The sequence below is a fragment of the Megascapheus bottae genome, chromosome 16 (assembly GCF_031878675.1).
Source record: "Megascapheus bottae isolate mThoBot1 chromosome 16, mThoBot2.hap1, whole genome shotgun sequence".
NCBI classification, from domain to species: Eukaryota; Metazoa; Chordata; class Mammalia; order Rodentia; family Geomyidae; genus Megascapheus; species Megascapheus bottae.
Window position 1 is genome coordinate 21468660 of NC_143524.1, and position 20013 is coordinate 21488672.

Sequence of the window (20013 nt, forward strand, 5' to 3'; positions counted from 1 at the left end):
CTTAGGTGGGTCCTGCAGGAGATGCATCCATGAATCCATGATAAAGGATGTGCCATTTCCGTCATCCACAGCATACAGAATTCAGAGGAAGAGTCAAATAGAAATGCCAATTTAAACAAGTGTTTCCTATAGTAGCTGGCAATGAGAAAACCACCATATTTTCTCTGCACAATGTAAGCCCATTCTGCTTTTTTCTTGTTGTTTTGGGCTTTTGTTTAAACTTTGCTTCTTTGTGTAACAGAAGAAAGAAAATGGATGACATTTGCAAACGAAAGGATAATCTGACTTCAAGAGAGAGGTTCCTTATTTGAAATTTGATAGGGAAGGGGGGAAAACCAAGACGGAGGTGGGGAGGGTGGGGGGGGAGGGTAATGGGTACCAAGACATGTGAAAGGGTATCAATGTATGTGAATTAATGCACCTTCTATCTGGCAAATATCATGTAACCCTTTTATTAATTACAATAAAAAAAAGAGAGAGAGGTTCCTGAACTACCCTTCATCAAATTCTTTTTACAAGGGAAGATCCACTAAACAGTGAGCCAGATTGTTTAGCCTTCTATTTGACATTTCTGGAGATCTCCACCCACAACCCTTTGACATCCAAAAGGAATTTTCTCTGATTAAAATCAGCAGTGATGAGTCCTTGAAGTCTGAGTGGTGTCACACCAGCCTCACATGTAGAACAATCATGTAGGCTGAGGGTCAGAACAAAGGCTGGAACCAGGAAGAAACCAAGACTGCACAATGATGTCTGACACATGTGATCTACAGATAATGCCACTGCCCAATAAAGGAACTTAGAATAAACCCCAACAGCAATTCCTCATAGGAAGGACAATAATCTATCTGAGACAGAGTAAACAGTTAAGTCTCCCAAGAAAACTAAGATTTAATGAATAAATGCACTAATTAATTAAGGTGTGTTTGTGTGTGTGTGTGTGTGTGTGTGTGTGTGTGTGTGTGTGTGTGTGTGTGTGAATGGGAGTTGAATCCAGGGTTTTGTGCATGCTAGACAAGCATTATATCACATGGCTACCTCTCCAACTACTTTTGTAATTGTTATTTGTTTTGAGACAGGGTCTCACTAAATTGCTCAGGCTGGCTTCAAACTTGAGCTTTCAAATTAGCTAGAATTGTAGGCTGCACCACTATGTTTTGTAAAGTTGATTTTTTTGAAGACATATCTATTTTGTTTTTGAAGAAGTTGATTTGTAGTATCTGAACTCACTGGTATAGACTGAAACGTATCTAGGAGAAGAGGGCAAGAAATCGAAGGAAACCTCGAGACAGACATTGTCACATTAACAGACCTGGTTCTGAAAATCATGTTGATTGTTGATTCAATAGCAAATTCGAAAAATCTCTGAGCAAACTATTTGTTCTGCAAAGGGATTTCTGCTTTTTTTTTTTTTTAAATTTCCTATGAAAGTGCACACATCCTTGTGCTCAGAGACAGAAGAGGTGAAATGAAACAATTCAGAGAAGGGATAAAATAATCATTCAAGAGACTAATAGCAGATTTCTAGCCCATGGAGCAGAACAGAGAGCACCAGAGCTAGAGCACATTGAGTGTAAATGTGTGTGTGTGTGTGTGTGTGTGTGTGTGTGTGTGTGCGTGTACACGCAGGTCTGTGTTCGAGAATTCACGAGAGAGTTACGGAAGCGCTTGACTGGAAGACATCTCACCGTTTCTCGTCCTGGCCTCCTCCTTTGTCACTTTCTGCTGTGCCATTATGTTCTGAGGCTGGGGCGAGCGTCTTCCTGAACTGGGCTTCCCTGATTCGTTGCTGATGACAGAGCCATTCTCACTGGGCGACCTGCTGAAGGTAACCATAGCAACAGGGGAGACCGTAAGTTTCAGCTAGAACAGCCACTTTCCAAGGTTATTTTATTTGTCCAGTTTATGTCTGTAGCCTTTCTTCCCAGTCTTACCAGTCAAGAAGAAATGATATTGGAAACATTTTTAAAAAGAAAATAAAACATAAACCACTGACACTAGTACAAGCATGAGCCCCTAGTTGTTAGGAAGTGCATTTTCCCATGATTCTCTGCAGAGAAGTCCGGTGAGCACAGCTCTCCATCCCATCTCAGTTTATTACCTCTCGGTGACTATGGAAACAGTGGGGATAGTGTGTGTGCAGCGTGTCCTCCCTTCAACACCCAGCATGGTGCACGTCTTCAGACATGCAGAAAATGTGCTTCTCTTCAGCTATTGTCTTCATGATGTAGATTTCAGCCACAACAGGTTATCCCTCCATGCTCTTTCACTGTGGTACCTAGTAACCCCTTGTATCTTGAAACCACCTTGAGCTGTTTGTTCCTCTAGGGATCATTTTTTTGTGTGTGTGTGCACCGTATTTGTGCCGGGCACCATGATGGGTATACGAGGCAAAGGATGCTGATGCCACTACACACTCTGTGCCAAGGACTGAGCTGAGCACATCCAATGACTCACTGCAATATCCTTGACTTGGTGATTGGGTGTGGGGGGGCTGTTCTGCAGGTGAGGAGCAGGAAGCTCATTGAGGTGGACAGCATTGTCCAGGATAGCTATAGGGCTGGGGCGAATCAGCCAGAAAGCCAGGATGCTCTTCCTCCCCACCCCCAAAATATCCTCCCATCACTGGGCCAACAGTGACCGTACATGCTGACACACCACCGGATCTGAAGCCTCTACTGTCAGTGGTCCACATTTAGAAAACCCTGGCTAAAGGCCTTGCAATGGAAGAGCATCTGGGGTCAATGTTCTTGAGCAGCAGGTGAGCCTCCTTCCTGCTCTGGGAAACTAGAATTCCTAGTTCTGTACATGTCAGACCCTAAAAGCCATCAAGGACGACAAAGGTAAAACCAAATTTCCTATATATGAGCTTGTTTACATGTATACATACATATGTTTTCTTTTATTTTTATTATATATGTTTATAGATCTGTTATATTAGCATATCAAAAGCCCTGAGCAGCTGTCATAGGTTCATTTTGTTTCATTTACTCCAACATTTTCCAATTTATATGGCCATAAATCTCTCACTATAAACCCTTTTAACATGCTATAAAAGTAGTAATAGAATGTAGTCTGGGAAAACACGGATCAGGCATTAAAATTTTTATTAGATACACATTATTTTTATAATGATATATATTTGATCACTGAGTATGGAGAGCAGCTATGTGTTCTGGGGTTGTTTTTAGAATCTCATGATTAAAAGCCGCCTTTTTTATGAAAGGTTTTTATCTAGTTCTGAAGGGGGAAATAGAGAAAGCTATTTTACATTTGAATATTACTCACTAATTTGTGTTGCATTTTTATACTTTTCCTTCATTTCAGGAAACAATTTTCTGTTTTTCCCACTTTAAGGAAAGACTCAATGAGAAAATTTCTGTACCAAAAAAATTCCTCCAAAACTCTGCTTCGTTTGTTGTATCAGTTTATAGATTTCTGCTTGCATGAGTCATCAATTGAAACTCCTGGCTAACATACAGCCAGATTTGTATGACTATGACAGCAATAAAAATGATTTGAAAGCCAAAAAATGGGGGCCAGAGCATGATTCAGGTGGTAGAGCACCACAAATGAATGAAAGAGTTAAAGTCTGAGTTTTTGTCAAAAAGTGTTACCTGTGGGGCCAGGAGTTTGGCCTAGTGGTAGAGTGCTTGCCTAGCATGCACGAAGACCCGGGTTCGATTCCTCGGTACCACATACATAGAAAAAAGCCAGAAATGGTGCTGAGACTCAAGTGGTAGAGCTCTAGCCTTGAGGAAGTCCAAGGACAGTGCTCAGGCCCTGAGCCCAAGCCCAGGACTGGCAAAAAAAAAAAAAAGTGTTACCTGTGATATTGTTCCTTGAGGCTGTCCAAGTCATGGGTCCCCATCCTGGGGAAGTGGGAAGACATGAAAGCTAGAAGGTGGGGACTGACTGACTGCTAAACAATTATGGCCCATCATCGATCATGACAATCACTAACTTAAGTGCTGCTCGCAAATGGCTATTTTGGGGAAGTTGGTTCTTCCTAAATCATCTTGTACTTCTCTAATCACTTATTCTTGACTGGAGAAAAGGTTTCTCCCATGAGAAACCTTTTTAAGCCAGCCCTTAAAAATGGTGGCATCCCTGCAGAAAACTAAAGTTGGATCCTTCTTTGTCACCCTGCCTAGAATTAACTCCAAATGGATCAAAGACCTCGAGGTAAAAGCCGACACACTGAAAACTTTACAAGAAGGAATAGGAGACACACGAGGCCTCCTTGGCACAGGTCGAAACTTTCTCAATAAGGACCAAGAAACACAACAAATCAGAGAAAGGCTGGATAAGTGGGACTGCATTAAACTACAGAGCTTCTGTATGGCAAAGGACATAGCTAGTAAATTAATCAGGAAGCCTACAGAATGGGAGAAGATCTTCACCAACCAAACAACGGACAAAGGCCTCATATCTAAAATATATCAACAACTCAAAAAATTGAATCACTCCAAAACTAATCTCCAAAGAAACAACCATCCCATTAAAAGATGGGCCAAAGACTTAAAGAGAGTCTTCTCTGAAGAAGAAACCAAAATGGCCTATAGACACATGAAGAAATGCTCGACATCCCTGGTCATAAAAGAAATGCAAATCAAAACAACTCTAAGATTCCACCTCACTCCAGTTAGAATGGCCAGGATCAAGAAATCTAATAACAGATGCTGGAAGGGACGTGGCCAGGAGGGATCACTACTAAACTGTTGGTGGGAATGCAAACTCGTTCAACCACTATGGAAAGCAGTATGGCAGTTCCTCAAAAGACTAAACACAGAACTCCCCTATGACCCAGCAATTCCACTACTTGGCATTTACCCACTCGTCCAGAAACAGGGGCATACTAAATCCACTAGCACAATGATGTTCATTGCAGCACTATTTACCATAGCAAAGATATGGAACCAACCCAGATGTCCCTCAGTTGATGAGTGGATCAACAAGATGTGGTATTTATATACAATGGAATTCTATGCTGCTGTCAGAAAGAATGACATCGCCCCATTTGTAAGGCAATGGAAAGACCATATTAAGGGAATAGAAAAAAACCATATTAAGGGAAGTAAGCCAGACTCAAAGGAACATAGGCCCAATAGTCTCCCTCATTTGTCATAATCAGTAGAAACCTTGGGCTCTCCTAGCAGAGATTTACAATAGAACAAAATCTAGAGACATTAGGCCAAGTAGTACAACACTAAATGTAAGGACCCCCAGGATAAGGAAACAAAAGCCATATAATGAGTGAATGTTGTCCTTAATGTACTATGTTATCTCTCATCTCTTTTGCTGTCCCTTGGTTATCTCATATTGTTACAATTTTTCACCTTGTTATCTGATATATTTTATATGTGCTTATTGGTTATTTGAAATTGGATAGGGAAGGGGGAAATCAAGATAAGCGGGGGGGGGGGGAGGGAAAAGGCGACCATGTCATGAGAAAGGGTATTAATGTTTGTGAAGTTATGCACCTTCTATCTGGTGAATATAATATAACCCTTCTATTAATCACAATAAAAATTATTTAATAAAAAATGATGGCATCATGACAGCATTCACTTTTGCTGTGTTTTATAACTTATCTATTTCTTCCCCTCTCTCTCTCTCTCTCTCTCTCTCTCTCTCTCTCCCTTTCTCCTTCCTTTTTCTTGTATCCTGCCTTCACTTTGTTTCCTTTCCCTCCCTTCCCTGTCCTTTTTTAGTTTATCAGGAGCCTATTTTAGTATAATAGGATAAAATAGGGGGAAATAGAAAAGAAGGCCGAAAGAAAGAAAGAAAGAAAGCAAGCAAGCAAGCAAGCAAGCGTGTAAGTCTTTAGCTCCCATTTCCTATGTGGGGAGCAAGAGAAGTTTCTCTCTCTTTCTTTCTTTCTTTCTTTCTTTCTTTCTTTCTTTCTTTCTTTCTTTCTTTCTTTCTTTCTTTCTTTCTTTCTTTCTTTCTGGCCAGTCCTGGGCCTTGAACTCAGGGCTTGAACACTGTCCTTGGGCTTTTCCTCAAGGTTAGCGCTCTACCACTTGAATCACAGCACCACTTCCAGCTTTTATTTTTCTAGGTACGTGATACCAAGGAATTGAAACCAGGTCTTCATGCATGCTAGGCAAGCACTCTACCACCAGGCCAAACTCCCGGCCTCTTTCTTTATTTCTATTCTAGATTTCTCCTCTGAATTCTGGACTCATGGTTTACTAGTCCTCAGCATCTCTATTTACATATCTATGCACATGATAAACTCCCTATGTTCCCACCCTAACTCTTATTATCCCCAACAGATTCACTTTTTCTTCCCCTGTCTTCTCTCATACTAATAAGGACAAATACATTCTCTTCCATTTCCAAATCTCACTATGGTCTCAGCGAATTTAGTCAGCATTTCCTTCCCCAGACCTTCCAGAACCCAATCACTTCTCATACCATGCACCGTGGTTGATACTGCCATCTCTCACCCGGGCCATAACAGCAGTGTTCTACATCTCTGTAATCTAGTTTCCATACACAGCCAGAAAGAACCTTGAAGCCACAACATGCCATTGCTCTTCTGAAAACCTTCCCTTGACATCTGATCTTCATGTACAATAAATTCCAGGTCTGACTTCCCTAAGGCCTGACATGATCAACAGCAGGGCACTTCTCTAACTCATCTGCTACTCCTTCTTCCCCAGTGTGCGCCGGCCTCCTTCACTCTTGATCTTCTTCAAGTACATCAAGAAGTTTCCTTCCTTGGGCTTTGCTCGCACCATTCTATCTTCTTGAAACATTCCTCCTACAGGCAGCGTCGTAGCTGTCTCCTTATTTCAATGGGGTCTGCCTCAACTTACCCGTGAGGTTCTCCATGGCCTCCTATCTAAAATAGAACTATATCTCCCTCAGTAACTCTCAATATCCTTTCTGGGCCTTAGTTACCATCTTTGTACTCATTACTACCCGACCTGAACAGACAGACCTTACCTATTCCATTTGTTTATTGCCTGCCTCTTTCCACCAGATGTTAAGCTCCATGAGAACAAAACTCTGTTTTGTTCCTCTGAAGTATGTACAGGTAAGTAGCAAACAAACAAAACTTACCTGTTCGATTAAAGAAGAGAAAAGAGAAAAGAGGGAGGAAAGAGGCAGCTTTCTTAACCTCTGCAATGGATTCAGGCAACAGAGAAAGGGGCTGGCAATGTTAGTTTAGCCAGCCAATAGTGCTTTTAAAAGATGATTGCAGGGCTGGGAGTTTGGCCTAGTGGTACGGTGCTTACCTAGCATGCATGAGGACCCAGGTTCAATTCCCTGGTACCACATTCATAGAAAAAAAATGGAAGTAGTGCTGTGGCTCAAGTGGTAGAGCCCTAGCCTTGAGAAAGCCCAAGGACAGTGCTCAGGCCCTGAGTTCAAGCCCCAGGACTGGGAAAAAAAGAGGGGTAGGGGAGGGAAACGGGGACAAAAACATAAGAAGGGGTATCAATGTGTGAGAAGTAATACACCTACTATATGGCGAATGTAACTATAACCCCTCTATACTTTATCTCGATAATAAAAAATAAAATGAAAAAAAAGAAAAGGTGATTACAAAGTCCTTATAATGAGTCTCTTGGTCTCTAACATGACCTCTTTCACCTATCATTCCCCATCATTCACGTTTCCATTACAGTAGTCCTAAAGGCTAGACATCACTGTCTCCCAAAGTACTTTCAGTGACTTCCCACAGGCTAGGTCATGCAGGTTTAGCCCAGCATCTGGAGAACTCTGGACTACAGAGATACTCAGCATGCAGAGGATGTGGCCTCTTTCCTCACTGCCTTCAGGTAATGCCTTTATCTCATTCCACCGTCTCAGTCCTCATCTTCTCTTCTTGCTCCATTGCATCAACCTGCTCCATGCTGTCTCCCAGGCAGCATAGCATTTCCCCCTCCTCTCAGTCTGCCCTCCCCATATCCCTGCCCATCTCCAACTCTCTTGTCTCCCACTGAGAGGTCTTTGGGGTCAAGGATCAATCTTACATATTTGTATAGTCCTCTTCAAAGTACCCTGCTCATAGTAAAAACAAGAACAAAACCAAAAACTCAATAAACAATACTGACTAAAACCAGAAACTATATTGAGAAACTGCCCAATAAAACACAACTATCCTGAAACAAAGGCATGGCTTTTAATAAATACTAGAAATCTGGGTGTGAATTAGGACCAAACTGATTAGAAGAAACAGAAGAGCTAAAAGTCTACTGTTGTGGTCAATCAACAACAGGAAACTTCATAAACAGTGGCTCATACAGGGTGGTGTTGTGATCCTTGTCCTCTCCCTCAATCTGCTTTTCTTTTTACTAATTTCTTCTTTATTTAAAAACTATCCTTAGTTGTGCAAATGGGTTTCAATTCAACCAGTCAGCTTACAATGACAATGCATCTTGGTCAATGTCATCCCTTACGTCACTCTCAACCCCATCCATCCCAAGTTAGCTGGTTCCATTTTCACATATGGACTTTGACTATGATTATGACAGTTGTCCACCATCCCTCTCTCTTCATATCCAAAATGAGCCTGAAGGTAAATGTCAAGAGAATGGCAGAATGCACTTGAGAACGTTGACTGCTCTTATTAGCATTTATTTGTCTAGCCAATACAGAGAGTGCAAGTTGACCTGTGCCTACCTCTTTCTGGTTTCCGTGGACTTGGCTGTCTTGATGGTGCTCCCATCCTGAGCAGTGTCTCTTTCTTGAGGAGCATCTCTGACGGGCAGGGGGAGGACTACTGTCTCCTGAGTCACAGGGATGACCTCCTCATCAGCTCCTTGCTGGCCCAGGTGCTGCTTGGCATAGTCAAAGCCTTGCACGGGCTGCAAGGAAGAAGCAGGTTACAGTCGTATTCCTAGCAAACCCCTCCCATGGCAGCTTTCAGAAGAGTAGGGTAGCAAAATACATGTGACAAGACCAACATGAGCTGGATATTTACTTGGACCCCCCTCAGGATGTCTGTCTTGCAAGATCCTAATCCATGTTAATTTCACACATGTAACACTATAGATACAACTTGTAGAGAAAAATGAAGAGCACCAACAAGATGTAAAAACAGTTGAGAACCAACTCTCCAAGGGCTTGCAACCATTCCTTTTATATCCATAGATTCTGCTGACTAGGGAATAACTCCCTCTGCGTATTTTACAATACAAGTACAAGTCCTGTACCAACCATGTCCTACAGAAATATCTGATTGCTCCTAAATTCTCTTACTCTCTTACTGTTCTAGGTGCCATAGCATGTGTAAAACTACCAAGTCCCTTGGACTCTGAACTCCAACTTTCACAATCACAGAGATGAGAATAATCCCTCTTGGGTAGTAAGGCAGATCGCAGATTGGCCACTGAGAGGGAGATATGCTACCACATGCGAAAATTATCCCATCAGTAACAATGACATGACGTTTAGGGAACTGTTCTTCAATCCACATTTCTCTTTGAAGCATGCTGGCTCCCCTATAATTCATGCCTGGGGAATTAGCAAGGCTTTTTATTACCCAGTGTGAAATCCAAAGTGAATAAGACATTTGTGGGCAAAATCCAACAGACTATGTATTAGCAGAGTAGTAAAATCCAAGAGGCATGATTAACCAATTTCCAGGAACATCTCTATTCTTTACACCCCCCAGGCAAGACATGCACAACTGAGGTAGGAGTAGGTGATTAAGAGCCAGGAGTCTGCCGGGCTCACGCCTGTAATCCTAGCTACTCAGGAGGCTGAGATCTGAGGTTTGCTTCAAAGCCAGCCCAACAAAGACACTAAAGCTCCTGAGACTCTTATTTCCAATTAACCACTAGAAAAATGGAAGTGGCACTATTGCTCAAAGAGTAGTGTGTTAACCTTGAGCTGAAGAGCTCAAGGACAGCACCCAGGCCCAGAGTTCAGGCCTCAAGACTAGCAAAACAAACAAATAAACAAAAAGATAAAAACCATAAAACACCAAAAGCTAGTCATTGCCCGCTAGGAGCTCACAGTTTTAATCACATTCAAGATAAAGGGTGTAATAATAACTGCATAGGTTATGTACTGTATCCTTAAAGGTAGGAATTCTTCTTTTTTTGTGGGTCATGGGGCTTGAGCTCAGGCTGGACGCTGTCCCTGAGCTCTTCAGCTCAAGGCTACTTCCCTACCCCTTGGGCCACAGCTCCACTTCCTGTTTTCTAGAAGTTAACTAGTGATAAGAGTCTCATGGTATTTAGTGCCTGGGCTGGCTTTGATCTTGATCCTCAGATCTCAGCCTCCTGAGTAGCTAAGATTACAGGCGTGAGCCACCACACCCAGCTAAAGGTAGGTATTCTTATGAGTCCTATTTTACAGAGGAAAAACTGAGGTTCGGAAGGGCTAAACAGCTTATCTGGGATCACACAGCTGGTCTGAGACAGAGCCAGCATGGGAACCTAGTTCTTGTGACCTAGATCATAACATCTAACCAGTTCTTGACAATTCATCTCACTGCCCACCTTCCCCTCAGCGGTTGCCATCTTGGTTGGGTGCCTTATACTTTTCTTGGCCTGGCTTCTGTGCTGAGATTCCTAGCTGGTGTGAGAGAGACTGGAAGTTTCCAACAGCCATGACTCCCCCCAAATCTAGTGAAGGGGATAAGCTAGTTCTGATCCCAGCGCTCCACTTGTCCCACCCTCTCTACATCTCTAATCCTTCTTCATCTCTTGTCTTTCTTAAGGTTCCTGGTTTCTTACTTCAGATGACTGGGTCAAATTGGGAGTGTGTGAAAAGAGTGACAGCTTAAAAAGTGGTCATGGTGCCAGATGCTGGTGGCTCATGCTTGTGATTCTAGTTACTCAGGAGAGTGAGAGCTGAGCTCTGCCCAGGCAGAAAAGTCTGTGAGACTCATCTTCAGTTAACCACCAAAAAGCCAGAAGAGGAGCTGTGTCTCAAGTAGTAAAGTACCAGGCTAGGAGAGTGGGAGGCCCTGCATTTAAGTCTCAATATCAAGACATAAGCGCACGCACATGCGCGTGCGTGCGCACACACCCCCACCCCCCACACACCCACACCCCCCCCCACATACACATACTGTGGCCATTTGCTTAGTCATACTTCCCAAATGTGTTTAGTACTTATAGCATGGTGACACCTACCTAGTTTTGTCCTTACAACAAACTCATATAGGTTAAGTAGGGCACATATGGGTCTAATTAGAATACAGAGGGGCTGGGATTTTTCTCAAGATCATAAAACCAAGTGGTGAAAACTGAAAACCCAAATTCCTCCATTTTTCTGACTCCCAGACTAATTGGTTTTCCAAATTTCAAGTTGAACATCACCTAAGATTAATTTGTTTGTTGGACAAATACTAGTGATACAACAGTAATTACAACCTCAGTCGTAACAAAGCTGTGAAGGACCTACCTAAAGTTGTTTGATGAGTTTTATAAAATTTCCAAATCAAAGCAATAACCTCCAGTAACTTCAAAGGCAGACACATTATCAAGACCTTCTAAGGAAAAACAATAATCCATGCAACAATAAAAACTTTTTTTTTAATGGAACGCTTCACAAATTTGCGTGTCATCCTTGCGCAGGGGCCATGCTAATCTTCTCTGTATCGTTCCAATTTTAGTATATGTGCTGCCAAAGTGAGCACAAAGCTAATTTTTATATGGTACTTATTATATACCAGATATAACCAAAAGCAACGTACATATATTAACTTGTATTCCTTCCAGTAGCTTATTCAGGAACAGTGTTAGCATCCCCATTTTACAGATGGGAAAGCTAAGGCACAAAAGAAGTCTCATAACTTTCCTGGGGTCATGCAGATTATTACGTGCAAAAGAGGAAATTGCTGGTTATGCATAGGAGGCAAAGGACTTGTTCTAAACAGAACACGCCAACCTTCTGCAGGGTTCAAATTCTATCCTATATCTGAATCTGACGGTAACAACTATCTCCTAAGGATGCCAGTTCTAGCCATGTCCTTTTCATCTAAATGAGGAGAAAAGGCTATAAAGCAATGACAAGAGTAAATAGAAGCAAGGTAGGAAGACAGGAGGTAACTGAAGCCAGCATGCCCAGCCCACTTGCTAAGATTATTTTCTCATCATTCAACCCGTGGAAGGAAACCTGGCTGATGAAAATGGCACCGCGTATGTCTATGAATCTTGTCTCAATAGACAAGAGGGCCAGGATCCTCACCCTGGCCTCAGCCCCCTGGGCTCCCACACTTACCTCTGCTTGGCATGTTACGTTTGTTACTGGGGCTCAGCCTGACTCCCCAGGGTTTCCTCTGATCCTGCAGCCTGCATTCTACACATACAGCAATGTCCCTGGCGCCATCTGCCTAGCTTACGGAGTGGTGGCGAAGACACTTTCATTCTGCCTGGTCCCTTAGCATTCATTGAATTCTGCTCACACTCGGGTTGTGAAGAGCGGCAGTGCAGCCGGCTCACTCCTCTCTCTGACACTGCAGTGTCCCCTGGCTTGTACCAGCAGGGATTGCAGCAACACAATGGCAGTTCCACACTGCTGGCTTCCGGGGACAAAAGGGTGGTGGCAATCCCTGTGTGTCACACAGCCTCACAGAACTGCGCCACACACAAATGCATGCAATTAACTCATGGGACATTAAATTGGCTTGATTTTCAACCCTGGCCATATATTTCAGCAAGCGCAATGCACACAATATGAGCTGTGGAAAACCACAAACACGCTCCCCTTCTGGCCCCAGAAGGTGTGCTGCTCATTTGGCCAATGAAGACGACTCTGGTTGAATCTGTGACACAAACATGCCACTTCCAGTGCCAGTATGGCATGTTTGACATTCCTGGACTCACCCAGCAATTCCAGCAATGGCTTGTGTGTCCATAACCAAGCTAAGGTGGAAACGCAACACTGCTCCCTAGAGTGGTTTGCATTTTTGCAGTCTGGCAACTCCCAGGGGACTCTTCTTCCCAACCTCCTGCTGCGTGGGAAAGCAGTGACCTTGGGGACATCAGAAGCAGAATCCCCATTCTTTGAGGGCTAGTTCCTCCCTAGTCAGAGTCCACTCAAGCTACTGCGTCACATCAGGTGTTAACAGTTTAGTCCGCAATCAAAGTCCTTTCTATTTCTGTTGCTCCAGAGACGTGTGATTATACCAAACAAGGGGAGATCTGTGCACACCCTGTCCCCGGTAGAACCATCTTTATGATAGACGTGACAGGCATTGGACAGGGGAGGGGCCACTTGCTATTTTGTGGCTACAAAGGTAGACAGAGCTCAGAGATCCTGAGCTGGGAGAGGAGCCTCCTGGTAGATCTCCAGAGTCTGATATAGAAAGAGTACAAAGATTTCCTCACTCACCCTTTCTCTGTTTCTTGTATTACTCTGGACAAATCCTGACATCCTTCATTCCCCTTGGTTTCTGGGCCATTCATTGAGGAAAATAAAATCTGCCCTGACTCTGACCTGTCTCACCAGGCTACTGTGATGAACAAACGAGGTGACAGAAGAGCCAGCAGATTGTAAGGCATTATTTAAACACCAAGTATTACAGTTAGGACATTTCCCTCGGGGACTATCACAAAGGCAGTTACGTGCCTGGAAAATTAGCCATCAAAATGTCCTCTGTCCACCATCCTGCTAGGTATATAGATGACAGGGAGAAGATAGCACAGTAGCCAGGCTTCAGTGAACTTGGACTTGATGACTGCCAGCTTGACCCTGCATCTTGTCTACCGTGGCAGAGTCACTCTGGCCAGCATAATGGAGAGTTGATGAACCCAAAGGAGCCTCATACGAAAGACCAGAAAAGTCCTAGTCTTAGTCAATTTGGGTTGCTAGAACAAAATACCATAGATAAGGAGTCTTTTAAACCATATATATAATGGTTTTGGAAGGAGCCAGCATGGCTGGGCTCTGTTGAGGGCTGGATGGCATGCTTCAGATTCCCATGTCCTGTGTTCTCACATGACAGGAGAGGTGAGGAGTTCTCTTGCCTTTCTTTTGTCACGGCACTAATCTCATTCCTAGGGACCCCATCGTCATGGTCAAATCACTTTCTAATGATCTGTCTCCTAATGCCATCACACTGTGGGGGGGGGGCTGGGATTCCAGGGTGTGAATTTGTGGGACACAAATGCAGACCAGCTCAACCTCCAGTTCTGCTACTTTCTACCCATGTGTTCACACACGAGTGACGTTTCACCTGCAGAACAATAGAGCCTCTTTACATGATGGCTCAGGTCCTCTCATGTCTTTTTAGCTGAGTTCTCTGTGCCTCAGTTTCCTTATTTATTTGTGAGATAATGAATGGTGCTTTCTCATAGGGATGCTGTGAAGATTAGGGTTGCAATAAACAAACCTCATGGAAACACTGGTGGAGAAGAGTGAGCAGCTAATAAACATAGGTTAGCACATCCTTACAAGCCCAGAGAGAAAGGCAGGTGGGTGGGGTTGGAGGCGTGGCTCAGTCGGTGGAGTGCTAGCCAATGAGCAAAAGTGTCAGGTAGGGAGTCTGAGTCCCAGCCTCAGATCAAGGAGAGAGGAGAGGGAGGTGAAAAGGAGTCTGTGTGTGTGTGTGTGTGAGGGGGAGGGGGGTAGGCAGAGCCTCTGTGGGCTGAGCTCCCACCTGGCCCCAGCGCCCGCATACCTTTGCTCTCTGCGGCAGGTTGATCATGGTGTCCGGCTTGAAGTGGTTCTTGTTCTTCCTGCACAGCACGGCGGTGATGATGATGATGATGACAGTCACCACGGCGATCGGCGCCAGCACGGCGGCAATGATCCACAGATTGTTCGGGGGGTTCTTAACCACAGCTGTGAGAAGAGTCCCCCGAAACCCGTGACCAAGCGCAGTCAAAGAGCAACAGAAACCTTGTGGTTCCCAGGTCAACAGAGGGCAGGGGTGGAGGGCAAGAGCTCGGAAGCCTCTGCCCACCTAGAACAAGTTAACTCAAACTCTGGGGGGTCTTGTTTCCTCATTGGTAAAATGGGTTGCCATTTTGTTTTGGTGTCATCCTTTGCAGGTGCTCAACTACTTGGTAAGAGGAGGAGAAAGACAGATCTGTGTCCAGATCTGTGTCTCTCTTCACCAGAGAGAAGAGGAGAGAAGAAATGTTCTTGTTTGGGGATGAGGAATGCGTGCTACAGGCCAGGCATGACAGTTCACATCTATAATACAAGCTATTTAGGAGGCAGAAATGGGGAGGATCAAGGTTTGAGGCCAGCTCAAGAAAAAAGTGAAGAAGACCCCATCTGGGCCAATAAATGTGGGATGGCAATAAACATCTATTATCCCAGGTGTGCAGGAGGTGTTGATAAGACAATCACAGGCTTTTGCTGGGCGAAAGTATAAGACCTTGACTGGAGCTAGTTATGCATTCCTATAATACTATTTACCGAGATACTCAGATCTCAGTTCCAGCCCAGTTACAAAAGTCCACAAGATTCTTATCTCCAATTAAGCAACAAAAACTGGATGTGGTGGTATGGCTCAAATGGTAGAACACCAGGCTTGAGCAAAAAGTGATAGTTCAAGCCCTTGTGCCCCACATGCAAAAAAGAATGTAAGACTTCAAAAATAACTAAAGCAAAAGAAAGAAAGAAGACTTAGGAATGGGGCTGAAATGGTAGAGTACTTGCCTTTCAAGTAGGCTCAAACCCCAGTACCACAAACAACAACAACACCAACAAAAAGCTTGCTGCCACCGGGTGGCAAGGGCCACTGAAGATGACTAAAGTCACCCTGTAGGTGAGCCAAGAATTACAGGTGAGCAGGTGCAGGTAGAACCCCCTCCCTCCTTCCCCACTCCAACCCCAGAAGGTTATCTGGGAAACTTTGAAATGTCTCTGCCTAATCAAGAGGATCAGACTATTCTCAAAATCAGTGTAAAGACTGTTTGTCAGTGGAAGAAGAGTGGGTGCCTGGGCAGGGGTGCTCTAGTAAAGTGACCCCCAAAAGCAAAAGGCTGATGGCTATGCTCTGTATAGAGATGGAAAGCCAGGCCACACAGCTGCATCTCCATTTGTGTCAACACTTACCAGCTGACACAGCTCAGATGTAGACATTTTGCAGCATGGATATTCCACTCACAAACATATATTCTGCTCTCATCAATGGTGTGTATGTGCACGCGTGCGCGTGTGAATGTGTGTGTGTGTGTGTGTGTGTGTTTATGGTTGAACATGTCTGATGATAGCAACTCACTTTGAAATGTACCCCCAAATGAAATGATTTGATGACAGAAGGAGTAACTCCTTAAACCAGCATTTGATTAAAGCATAGTAAAATGCTAACTGTGCAGTCCACACTTTCTTACCCAGGCTGGTTTGGAACCATGATCTTCAGACCGCAGCCTCCTGTGTAGCCAGGATTATAAGAATGAGCCACCAGTACTGGCTTCAACTCATGGTTTTCTATGCTATTGCTGCTGTGGTGGTACTTACAGATCTGCAGGCAGATCTCTAAACTGTTGATTCCACTCACAGGTCCCATCTGATAGTTATGCTAAATTTTGTATGTCCAGAGCCCAAGTCTTCATTTCCCCCCCACACTTGTTCTTCCCCTCCATTAAATGCCAACTTCTTCCTGCAGCTGCCCAAGCTGGTCACCGTGCCATCAGCACCGACCTTCCTCCTTTTTTCTTGCTCCTCATCCTGCTCCTCAACCAGCCCTGTAGCTGCCACCTGCAAAACAGATGCAGGACCCTGCACTTTCCGCCTTTGCTCCTACTGCAATCCAAGCTATCAGTAGGTCTCTACATTACTACATCGGCTCCCCTACCTCTCTCTCCTGTCCTTGATGGTCAATTTATAGTAGTTACAAGAGTGTGAGGCATTAAGTTTCAAATTTACCAGATCTTTGTGTTCAAAAACCTAGGGGCTTCTACCCATTCTGAAAAAGAGCCCGAGTATTTACACTTTCTATATGATCCTCTGCAATTCATGCATTGACCTCCTTAATTTCTGCTTTGGTCTTATTTGCTACTTTGCTACTTCTTTGCCAGGAACTCACTCTACCCTGATCTTACTAGCATCCTATTTTTTTTGCCAGTCCTGGAACTTGAACTCATGGCCTAGGCACTGTCTTTGAGTTTTCTCAAGGCTAGTACTCTATCACTTGAGCCACAGCACCACTTCTGGCTTTTTCTGTGTATGTGGTAACCAAGGAATTGAACCCAGGGTTTCATGCATGCTAGGCAAGCATTCTACTACGAGGCCACATTCCTGGCCCCAGCCTCCTAGAATTCTTCAAACAGGCAGACATGCTATTGTCACCAGGGTCTTTACCCTGACAGATCCCTCCATCCAAAGTGCAGTTCACCTAGAAATCCATATGACTGCCTCCCTTTCAGTCTTCAAGGACTCTGCATAAATGATGCCCCTTTGTGAGGCCTTCCATGTACTCTATGCAGGAAATAAGAACATCCACCTCTTTTTCTCCCTATCAATACCCTGCCCCTATCCTGCTTGTATTTTTTTTTCTACTGTGCCTTTCTAACATTAATAGATACACAGTACCTGGGGTCCTCTTCAACTGTGGGTTATGTGGGTATAGACCCAGAGATCCTGCTGCTTGCTTAAGAAGCTCCCTGATGATAAGCATGTAACCAGTCCTCAGGCCTCACGTGTAGTAGCAAGTGTCACCTGACAAGACACTTAGATACTCCCTCACTCTCTGCTGCTCCACTACAATGTGCACTCCAGTAGGGCAGGGGTTACTTATCTCTGGCACTTGCATTTCCAGGGCCTTTAATAGTGCTTGATTAAAAAGTTGAAGGAATGCATAGATAAACTCCAATTATGTCTGTGATAATTTGGCTTTCTATGCTGCTTTTCTGATAGGACAGAGAATCAAGTTAGAAAGAAAAGTATCACTTCTGTGCTAGTTATGGGATCTAGTTCATAAAGTAGATACACGCATACACACTATCTATCTATCTATCTATCTATCTATCTATCTATCTATCTATTTATCTATCTCAGGCTCTTGTAAGAATAGCTGGCCTGACTGATCTCACTAAACTCTGAAGGTTCCTAGACCCTCTATGCCAAAGGCTTAGATCTGGAGTATAAAGATCATTCCTGGTGAGCGTCATATGGTAAAGGTTTGTCTGAAGAGATAGCTGCACTTCTTCTCTGACTTCAACTAATCTCAGTTAGTCAAGATCTCTGCCTGTCCTCTGGCTGCCCTTGGGCTCTGAATCCTATTTCTACCAAAGAACATCTCACAGTTGCTTTTATCAATCAGTGATTAATCACATTATTAACTCCTGAAAACAGCTCATTAGATAATGGGTCTCTGTTGACATTACACACATAATTGCTACTGCTTTTAGTGACTCAGTATTTACATGTGAATCTCATATGCCATGAACATTTTTTAAAGCTTAGAGCTCCTGTAAAAAGAAAAAAAGTCAATCTGTCTCTTTTTCTGTGGGGAGGGAAGGCCCTAGGCTAGTCTATCTGGATGGAGAGAAAACATGCAGAGTATATTAATCACCACCCTAAATACATGCATACATAATTACCAAGAATGAAATGTGCATGTGTTCTGATTTTCTTAAGTTTTATGGTTTAGGTAACTCTCTTTTTGGTGCAGCACATAAAATTCCTTCACCTATATTTAATGGGGGAGCAGGGTGGAGTACAGAATAGACTGATCTTATGTATGTTAATAAAAGGACTGAATGGTCAGAATGAAGCCATCCAAACTTCATAAATTCACTGGCATATGATTTGAATTTACCAAGTCATGTCCAGGGTGACATAGGATGAATGGTTATTTAAATGGAAAGAGTTTCAGTAGAGGGCAGATAGGGAAAGTAAACATGCCTTGAGCCCTGCCCAGGCCTTGCCTACATGCTGTTCTCATCCCAAACTTGAAGGGGAAGAAACAGAATCCTAGGTTGGACACTTTTAGAAAAAGTCATTTCTCTAAAGCAAATAGCTTTTCAGAGCCTCTCTGGTAATTTGGAACTAAACAACCGTAACTCCATTGAGCACGGAGGGTGAGGAAATAGAGATAAGTAACAGCCATAGGCCATTGAGAAGGCAGACAGAGAGGCCACCATTGTTTTTACACCCTTCCTCTATCCCGCCATTCCAGATGGATGCACTTTCAGAGCAGTCATGCTCTGTGGCTCCCTGTGTTGCTTGTCTTCTCAACATGTTTTCCTGTACTCATCTCCTTGACTCCTGGATTAATTCCCCATTTTTTTAAATTTGGGGTGGGGCTAGTCAAAGGCCTTGAACTCAGCAGTTAGATGCAGTCTCTATGCTTTTCTGCTCAAGGTTAGCACTCTACCCCTTTGAGTCACAGCTCCACTTCAGGTTTTCTGGTTGTTAATTGAAGATAAGAGTCTCACGGACTTTCCTGCCCAGGCTGGCTTTGAATCAATTGTCAGATCTCAGCCTCCTGAATAGCTAGGATTACAGGTATAAGCCACTAGTGTTGTCTGGCCTCTCCTATTGTTATTATTATTATTATTATTTTATTATTATTATTATTATTTTGTATATCCTCTAGCACCAAGCCCAATTCACACAGGAATCGAGTCAAATTATCAACATTCTTGCCATACAAATGCCATCTCGGCTACAGTGATTTCTCAGAGCTGCTCACTCGTTAGCACTTCAGTGGAAGGCTGGGCAGCACTTCGGGGGGGGGGGGAGGCAGGGGTATCATTTGAATATCATAAAACATATTTCTTACCCAAAGCCTATTACTTCCAACAGCACAGAAAACGTAACTGATGGCTCTAAGAACCTTCCGGAACAGAAATACATTTAGTTCTAGGACGATTCACATGAGTTTGGCAAAATCACTTGGACACGTGCAGTAAATACGGACAGCATTACACATTACTGAACGGAAGAGCATCCCCTTACGGTCAGCTTGCAGAAGGACGACGTGATGCAGTGTCAGGGCCATCCTTTGGGAGTCAATGGTGCTCAGAATCTTGGCTGCCGCAGTGCCCAGCAGTGGCTTTCCATTGTACAGGGTGTAGTACGTCAGCTCTGCTGGGTCCTTCGGTCCTGGCACACGCTGCATCTTTACCATCTTTCAGA

The 20013-nt window shown here is 43.7% G+C and overlaps 1 protein-coding gene and 1 non-coding gene across 3 annotated transcripts in view; both read right to left on the reverse strand.

The window, feature by feature from the left end:
• Positions 1–20013, reverse strand: part of Kiaa1549l (KIAA1549 like) — a 216710-nt gene that overhangs the window by 47057 nt on the left and 149640 nt on the right. Inside the window, exons 11-14 of one of the 2 annotated variants that reach the window (XM_090347909.1) lie at positions 19834–20005; positions 14597–14760; positions 8641–8825; positions 1689–1819 (exon numbers count right to left, since the gene is read on the reverse strand). In XM_090347909.1, coding sequence (XP_090204035.1) covers positions 1689–1819; positions 8641–8825; positions 14597–14760; positions 19834–20005 — 652 coding nt within the window. Of the gene's footprint in view, positions 1–1688; positions 1823–8640; positions 8826–14596; positions 14761–19833; positions 20006–20013 lie in introns of both variants that reach the window. The other variant, XM_090347908.1, reaches the window with a different exon arrangement.
• Positions 11505–11611, reverse strand: LOC150052995 (U6 spliceosomal RNA). Its single transcript, XR_016538173.1, has one exon. It is a non-coding gene; the product is annotated as a U6 spliceosomal RNA (small nuclear RNA).